General features: G+C 28.9%; 1 protein-coding gene across 1 annotated transcript; it reads right to left on the bottom strand.

Annotated features, from left to right (window-relative positions):
- Positions 1-7,935: 7,935 nt before the first annotated feature.
- On the bottom strand, positions 7,936-8,793 carry P170DRAFT_465392 (BTB/POZ domain-containing protein; the record flags this gene model as incomplete). Its single annotated transcript, XM_024852321.1, has 3 exons — positions 7,936-8,505; positions 8,552-8,678; positions 8,735-8,793. The coding sequence occupies 3 exons, from the start codon at positions 8,791-8,793 to the stop codon at positions 7,936-7,938; spliced, it is 756 nt and encodes a 251-aa protein (XP_024703159.1).
- Positions 8,794-9,950: the final 1,157 nt, after the last annotated feature.

Genomic DNA, 9,950 nt, shown 5'->3' with positions numbered 1-9,950 from the left:
CTGGCCCGCTATTATTATCCCGAATCCTAATATTATAAATCTTTTTTTAATTTATTATCTGTTCCCCTATCCTAAGGATAATACCTGTAAAGATTATAATAAATACTTCTATTATAGATTAAGTTAATATATAATTAGAGATTACTTTAAACCAGATAATTACTTATACTAGACTAGTTATACTATATATCCTATCTTTTCCTTAAAGTCCTATTCGCCCCCTTAAAAATAGTCCCTTCTTATACTCTAGTCTTATTTTATCCTGCAAGGCCTATTTATATTATTATTATTCTAGGCTCCCTAGCCCTAAATAATTCCCCAGATAAAATATCTATATTCCTTAGATCTAAGTAAGTAATTAAAAAAGGTCAGCCTAGCCTAAGCCGCGACCAGGCGGACCCCCTTATATACCCCTTATATATATCTATTAAATCTCTGAAGCTACTACTAGGGAACTTTTTATTAAAAAAAAACTCTGAAAAATAGACTTATTAATTATCTTTATTATATTAAATCCTGGTAAGAGTAAAATTATTACTTATATTATATTTAATACCAGCTATTTTATATCCTATATTATAAATAAAAATTAGGCTAAAGCCCAGAATCTAACCCTGTACCCCCTGAAAAAGCCTAAATTAATTATAAGATTTAATAGCCGCGAAAATAAGACTAGTATTATTACTTACTACACCTGCATAACCCTGAAAATCTATAATTATATTAAAAAAAATACTTTATTTCTGATTACCTAGCTTATATACTTCCTTATTATAATCAGACTCCCCTAGCTTAAAATTTATAATCCTAAAATAAACTTTACTAAATATATCTTTTAATTTAATAATTAGTATTACTAAAAATATTATAATATCCTGTCCTGTCCTCAAAAGATCCGGGCCTTATATAATATTTTTATCTAAGCCTGTCTAATTAACTTAAAAACTCTAAAAACCCTCTAGACCTGTAATATTTACATAGTGTTTATAAGAGCTTATACCATATATATAAGATAAGGAAAAAAAATCTTTACTATTATTATAAAATAAATTAACTAAATAATCTGTGAAAAGTCCCCTAAGAAGCCCCTGGTGTAAAAAATATCTAACTAGAGCTTTAATATCCTTATAGAATTTTAAGACTTTGAAGATATATTCTTGCTAAAAAAAATAAATAAATTACCCCTATACAGGGATTATAACTATATAATTATACTGGAACCTGGTAAAAAACTATTATTTAGTCTTTTATATAACATATCCTAGGAAAAGCTAAAAATCTTTTAAAAATAACTTCTTAAAAATCTATAAAAAGATTTTATTTACTTAAATTTATCTCCTGCAATATCCTCTGTCCTGTTTATTAATAAGTCTAATAAAGATTTATATTTTTATATTAATTATTAAGCCTTAAATATAATTATTATTAAAAATTATTATCTGCTGCCCCTGATAAAAGAAACCCTAAATAACCTAAAAGGAATATACTACTTTATAAAAATTAATATTATAAGCACTTTTAATAACCTGTATATCTAGAAAGGTTAAAAATAAATAACTGTGTTTTATACCCACCTAGGCCTGTTTAAATCCCTGATAATATTATTTAATTTAACTAGAGCCCTTAAAACCTTCTAGTGTTATATTAATAATATATTACACGATTATTTAGATATCTTTTATACTATTTATTTAAATAATATCCTAATCTATAGCTAAACCTGTTTTAAGTATATCTACTATATCCGCCAGATCCTATAAAAATTATAAGAAGCCTGCCTATTTATAAAACTCTTAAAATATAAATTTATTATTCCCGAAACCAAGTTTCTAGGCCTGATTATTAAGTATAAAAAAATTTAGATAAATTTTTTTAAAATTAAAACAGTTATTAACTAGTTTATTCTAATTTATATTACTAATATCCAGGCCTTCCTGGGATTTAGTAATTTTTATTATTACTTTATTAAAGATTTTTTAGAGTTAACTGTTCTATTTATTAATCTAATTTATAAGAGAATATTTTAAGAATAAATCCTGTTTTACCAGAAGGCCTTTAAATACTTTAAACAAGTTTTTATAGATACTCTGGTTTTATAGCCCTTTAATTAAATATATACTATAATTTTAGAAACTAATATTTCTGATTATGTTTCTGCCGGAGTTCTATTCTAATATAATAATAATAAAATCTTATGCTTTATTATTTTTTTCTTAAAAAAACACTTATCTGTAGAGTATAATTATAAGATTTATAATAAGAAATTATTTATTATTATTTATTATTTTAAGGAATAGCGTCCTGAGCTTAAAAGAGCCCTATCCTTAATCTAAATTATTTCTAATTATTATAATCTAAAGTATTTTATATTAACTAAGCTCCTAAATTAATAGTAAGCTTACTAGTCTAAATTTTTATCTTAATTTAAGTTTAAGATTATTTACTACCCCAGAAAATATAAAACTAAGCTAGATAGTTTAACTAAAAGATCAGAGGATTTCCCTAAAAAAAAAATAAATATTTATAATACTAGAGCTAAGTAGTACTAAAGTATAAGAACCTTAATATTAGTAAATCTAACTAAGCTAAAATCTTTAAACTTTTAACCCTATTTGTTCCTGTAACCCAAACCTGTTAAAGTATTATTTTTAAAAATAAATAAAACTTATAACTACTACCTAAAGCCTAGATAAACCTATAAGAAATATATAAGAAAAATAATCTGATCCGTAAAGTCTAGAAAGCCCTTATTATAGGAAAAGACTGTTATTTAAAGATTATTTTAGCTATTTATAAAAGATAAAATAGTCTTTTATTTTATAAAGACTACTTATAAATCTTTAAGAATAATAAGTTCTGAGCTAAATTAATTTATTTAGTATATAATAAACCCGCGTCTGGACATCCTGGGAGAAACTATATATATAAATTTTTTACCCGCGAATATTTTTGGCCTAATATATATTACTATATAGTCTAATAAATCCAGAATTATTATACTTACTACTAAACTATTCTATCCTAAAAAGCTAAATAAGGCATCCTAAAACCCCTACCTGTATTTAAATATACTTAATAAAATATCTTTATAGATTTTATTATACACCTGCCAGAGAGCCAGAGTTATAATATTATTTTAGTTATTATAAACTATTTAATTAAAATAAAGTATCTAATCTCCTGTAACTCGACTGTAAATGCGCCCGCTATGGCTATAATATATATATAACATATATAGAAGCTATATAGCCTGTCTTAAACTATTATATTAGACTAAAAATCCTAATTTATTATTAAATTCTAGAAATACCTAATTTAATACCTGGATATTATTAGTAAATTATTAACTGTATATTATTCTGAGACTAATAGCTAGATTAAGTATATAAATATTATACTGGAATAATATTTTTAAACTTATATAAATTATTTATAAAATAATTAAAGTACTTAACTTCCTCTAGCTAAGTTCTTTCTAAATATTATATATTCTGACTTGATTAAGACTAGCCTGTTTTTTGTTAACTATAGCTTCTACCTATATATAAGATTTAAACCTGTTTTAATAAAAGATTATTATACTTATAACTATCCTGCTATATAAGACATAAAATAGTTTATTATAAAAATATAAATGATTACTAAGTTTACTTAAGCTGAGATATTATTTACCTAAACTTATTATATTAAGTAGATAGACTACTAATACCACCCTGCCCGCCTATTTAAAAAAGACTAACTAGTTTAATTAAATATTTAATATATTAAAATCTTGTAATCTAATAAGAAACTAGATTAGAATATTTTAGATTTATATTATATTAAAAAAATTATTAGTCTATATACTTACCGCTTAGAACTCCCGCCTAATATAAAAATTTACCCTATATTTAATATAAGCCTGTTTATCTCTGCTAGCTTAGATATTTTATCTGGTTAGTAAAACCTTTTTTTATTTTATATTAAAATTAATAAACTTAAAAAATAAAAGATTAAAAATATTTTTAATTTATTCTAGGACCACCGCGGCTGTAGCTGCCCTTACTTAATATATATTATAAAATAGGTTAGGTATATAGACCCTACCGCTGAGCCTGCTAGTTACCTAAAGTATATTAAATAAATTATCCAAAATTACTACCACCAGTACCCTAATAAATCTGGCCCTTTTTAGCCTTAACAGAGCTCAGCTATAAAAAAAGGGCGTATTATCACAGTATAAACCTAAGGGTACTACTAAGCCTGCTAGAACTAAACAGAATTACTAAATTAGAAGAACCTATCCCTAATCCTGATCTTTTGACTACTTAAAAGCCTAAATACTAGAGATTCTATTATAGCTCCTTAAGCTATATCTTATTTATTATCTTATATATAGCCTGACTGTAATAGCCATCAAAGACCTTGTGAACCTAGCCTGCCTGATCTAGCCAGACTGCCTGCCCTACCTGCCCCTGCTGCGCCAACTTTACCAACCTGCCAGCCCGCACCTTGACAAATATAGTATATGATTTCATAGCTTAAACTTTTTATATTAAAAATTATTTAATAATATATAAGCTCTAGAATCATTTTATATTAAAAAAAAGTTTTAAAGATATTACTTATTAATAAAAAAAATATTATTTACTTTAGATTATTAAATCTCTTCGTTTATAGATATATTGTCACGGTGCAGACCTGAAGGCACTGCCAAGCCCACCAGAACCAGATGGAACCGCCAAGCCGGAAGAACCTGTCCCCGATCCTGAGCCCCTGACCGCTTAAAAGCCTGAACACCAGAGATCCTGTTATAGCTCCCTAAGCTATGTCTTATCTATTATCTTGTATATAGCATGACTGTAGTAATAATTAAAGACCTTGTGAACCTAGCCCGCCTGATCTAGCCAGACCACCTGCCCTGCCTGCCCCTGCTGCACCAACTCTACCAACCCGCCAGCCCGCACCTTGACATATATTTATAACTATTACTATATATTTTATTAATAATCAATAAAACTATAAAAAGATACTCTTTAGTTTTAAGCTACTTTATGGGACGCACTTAGGGATTAACCTAAGTATTATAATTATAGATCTTTTAAAAAAATATTAACTTATAGACTATATTCTTATAATTATAACAGATAATATATTTAATAATAATATTCTAATAGCAAATATCCAAGACTATCTTAAAGTACTTGAGCTAAATAAGAATATAATTATAATTTATATTTTATATTTTATTTATATTATCTAGCTAAGTCTTAAAAAGCTACTTAGAGAAATAAAAATAGTTCTAAAAATTAATATTATTAAAAAGGGATAGGAAGATATTAGATTAATTTATTTTTAGTATAAAAAAAGGGAAATTATTAAAATATTTAATAAAGTTAATTATTATTTTTATTTAAAATTATTTTACTAACCTCCTTTAGATCTAATACTTTACTATATATATTAATAATAATCTATAATATTAAAATTAATTTTATAAATTATAACCAGATATATATAAGCTTATATTTATTTAAGATATTCATATATACTAAAACTTAATATTTTTAATATTTTAATATATAAAATACCTCTGATTAATATTTAATTAATTTTACTTATAATATAGACTTTCTTATTTTATACTTAATCACAAGCACTAGTGCTAAATTAATTATTTATTTTAGATTACTTAACTATTTTTTAAGTTTATTATAGTTTTTTCAAAATTAAAGAATATAATTATTTATTTTATTTTTAATATTTATAATATGCTTTTTAATTACTTTAAGAAATTAATTTATTAGTTTTAGCGAAAGAAAGTCCTGTAAAAAAAAGTAATATTAATTACCTTTTATATTATAAAAAATAAGCTTTTATTTTACTATTTTTAGATAGACCAGATCTATAATAATATTTTTATAATTAAAATAATCCTTATTTCTTAAAATAAGCTTTAGTTCTTTAAGGACTGGGCTGAGAATAAAGAAAATTAAATTAATTATTATAAGTAGAGCTTTTATAACTTTTTTAAACTTTATTAATAATAGTTTATAAAAAGAATAAAAAAGGCTCTTATATAATTAAATATTAAAATTAAAGTTAAAATATTTCTTAATTTTATAATTTATTAAAGAATTAAGTCTTAAAATAATTATAATAAATTTATTTAATATATTAAGTTTAGTATATCCTTTATACCTCTTATTAATTATATTATTAATTTTAAAAGGTTTAATAAAGTTAATAAGTATCTATAAATAGTAAAAAGAGTACTAATACTAATTTCTAGTCTTTATAATTTTTATATATAATATTCTTTTTATCTCTGCTACTGGAGCAGGCGTTAAGTATTTTTTTAATTATATATATAATATCTGTTATTATTGCTGAGACTTACTTAATATAAGTATAATTTAAGAATTTATACTTTAGAAGTATATAATTAAATTTAAGATTAAAATAAAAAAATATAAGTTTTATAAAATTTATCTGACTAAATAAAAGCTAAAATTTAATTAAAAAAAAAGATATATATTTTTTTAAGAAGGAATTTAAGCTAATTAATAATAATAAAAAATAAAGTAATATTTAGGTCTATAAAAGTAGCAGATACTATATAGCTAATAACCTAGTTTAATTATAATTATAAGTATGAAAAAAAGAGAAGCCCTAGTTTTTTTAAGCTATTATAAAGGCTATTAAAAAAAAGCTAGAAATATTTATAATAAAATAATTTTTTTAAGTATTAAGTAAAATCTAAAAAATTATTAAATTAATTTATAAATTCTTTTTTAATATAGTCCTTAAAATAAGTTATAAAATATATTATACTTATAAGTAAATTACTTAAAAATATAGCCCTAAATTATATAAATAATGCTTGTTATATACCCTAATATATTTATATTATTTATAAACCCATAGATACCCAAGAAAAACCTACAGGTTAAAGTATAAACCTAAAACCCAACCTGCGGGTTTTCGTGAGAGACCTAAAACCCATTCTTGGCGGGTTTTAGATAACCCAAAACAGGTAAACCGCGGGTTGTGTCAAGGTCTAGTTGAGAAGGAATATCAGTGTTAAATTTCCGCGATTTATGCAATTATTACTTTCTATAATGTGGAAAAAGGGTCGCCTACAAGACAGCCGCCTATTTCCCAGAAATAGCGTGCTAATAATATATTATTATTTATGCCCTCTTCAAAGCGACAAGAACTATATTTAGTAATTAAAAATAAAACAGAATTTTAGTCAGCAGTTTTATCAGTCTGCGTCAAGTCTCCGGATAAAAGACTTATAATCTACTTTCTCTATATTCCAAATCCTAAGCTCCTAGTAACAGAATAATTTAGAAAACATAGTATTCCGGGATCTCTCAGCCGGTACTTTATTAATAAGCACGTTAAGCGCTTCCCTAAGGACATGCGCATTACATGCAATATCTGTAACGAGGAGTTAGAACATAAGATGCATGTAATGAATCATGCGCAGAAAAGGCACGGGATCGTCTCACGTCGGTCATTGTCTGCTCTTGGTCCAATATGACGACCATATTTGGATTTTGACCACTTAAGATCCTCACGCACTTCTTCCTTAAGCAGTTTTTTTCTATCTTATTGCGAGATCAATTTTTTGATTATTCTCATTTACTGCTCTATGGTACTATTGATCCGCCTTGTACCTTGATGCATACTGTTTCTCTTACCCGACGACAGTGCCTTTCTTCATCTGTACTTTACTACATAGTTATAAACGTGAGACTTGCATTCTTTGTCCATTTGTAAATTGGGATAGAATTACAACTCATATCTTTATCAGAAGGCACTAACGCTCGTTTCGCTTTAATATTCTCGATTGCAAACAATTAGATAAGAATCTTGCCCTTAAAGAGGGCTAATTTCGGTACAAAAATAACCCAATCCAGATAGACTTGTACGCAGGAAAATCCCCAGTCAATCACGAACAATATGCTTGCTCCAGGAATTAGAGCTCCCACAACAAGGGCAGCGACTCATCGGCCCACCGTTGACAATCCCTAGACGCCATTCGTTACCGCAACTAGGGCAGCGGTATTTTGTCAGCGTTGGATCTTTGTCCACTGTTCGAGTCAAACCTTGGGCAAGATCGGCAGCAAAACCCGTTGTTTCTTCCAAGGCAGTTTGAAAATCATCTTTTGCTAATAATTGGGTAATATGTTCATGGGATATCTTGACAAGTGGATCTCGAAGACCTCGATCTTCTTTTGGAGTACATCCATATCCCTCTGCAATGGCTGTAGGAAAGTCGTCCATCTGCCAACACGCCTTGAGGACAATCTCGAATTTTTCTTTCGCTAGCTGTTTGAGTTGTGGAACAACATATTTGTCCGCAATTTGATAAACTCTGATATTAAACAGCATTGGGGAAATACGGCCGTGTTGGCTACCACTGCTGTCGTATTCAAATCCGTACATGAAGTGAATCATTGCTTCTATAGCGCGCGGATCATCCTCTTCAAGGTGTACAGCATTTTCAGTCGTTTCCTGTTTACATTAGTGTTGAGCTTGCGGGGCACAACTGTATGCCTACCATCCAATCTCCCTGGTACAATCTAGAGAAATACTCTGACTGTCCACAGATCACTAGTCGATGGACTTTAAACTCCTGGTCTTTGGTGTGAATAGTCAGGTCTGAGAATGCCGATGACAGAAAACAACTAAGACTGTTATATATATATATATATATATTTTTTTTTGCAGCCTAAGAACTAACCTCTTTAAACTAGCGGATAAATCTCCTGTGTAGGTAGTAGACTTGTCGTGACCGCCCATAACATGTCTATCGTTCCCACTTGTTGACATGATCTCTGCGGAATGTAGTTTGCCGTATATATAGGGTTTTTCTCGACAGAAATGGAACAGAAAAGAATAGACTCAGGGGTTTAGGGACGTCGTAACAGGATAAGCCCCAAGTATTTGAGCATACCCCGCGTTCTGTGCTCACAAGATCTGTAATATGTGCTTCAACTGGACAAGGCGGGGTAAACCCATGGATAATGAACCCCGTTGAAAATTATTACATCACCACCCTCCGCACCAGGATTCTGCGTCAAAGCTTTCGGGTCGACCGCAATAATTTTTGCAGCCTAATATGCAATGAGCCCAAAGAAGACAGTAACATGACTGCATTATTGCAAGTACAGAAGCCAATCAACGTACACCACGAAGTAATCTCTGGTAACACAGTCCCAAGGCTTTCTGGACAAGGCTGTTAATTCGTGATCTTTGCCAATATCGAGAACCCATAGCAACAGATCAGCGCAAAGGCTAGCGACAGATAACAGAAAACCCGCTTCAGCTCGCTTCACACACATGGGAACAAGGCTGACTACTCGCGTAGACCAATCTTTGAGTGCCACGACCGATAAATCAAGATAATGGCCACGGATACACTGGATCCTTGTGGTGAGGGCATAGCTGTGGTTCTTGCCAGGTAGTGGTCTGACTCGAGCGGTATAGTAATAGTCTGTTGGATCAAGTGACGCAGCCTCCCTCCGATTAGTTAACCGCTCCTGGTTGACAAGGATCTATTTGTATAGCGTATGTAGGCTTGTCGCTTTGTCCAAGAGATTCAAAGGTAGTCAGACGAGTACGGGCCTTGAAGTAACTTGTATATCCTAATAGCGGCTGTGCCATCTATGTTGTGCATGTATGTGTTTGCTAGTAGTCTTCACATTAAGCACAATTTATCCAGCCTGAAGCCTTTGGTTATGTACTGACAGCGAATCGAGCCAATTATTGCTAGACACGGCCCGCATTCAGCTGCGAATTGATGCACCGATGACCACGTCGTATATGTGAGACTGTCATCATCAATGCTAATCAAAGACCGCCACATCTCACTCGCAGGAAAAGGATATCAAAGTACTTATCTCCAAACTTATCTTCATTCTTGCACCCTTACCAAGCAAGATAGTTTTGAGCATTGA

This window comes from Aspergillus steynii (genome assembly GCF_002849105.1).
Source record: "Aspergillus steynii IBT 23096 chromosome Unknown P170scaffold_5, whole genome shotgun sequence".
NCBI lineage: Eukaryota > Fungi > Ascomycota > Eurotiomycetes > Eurotiales > Aspergillaceae > Aspergillus > Aspergillus steynii.
Note: the sequence above shows the minus strand (reverse complement) of the source record. Positions and strands in the feature narration are given on the sequence as shown.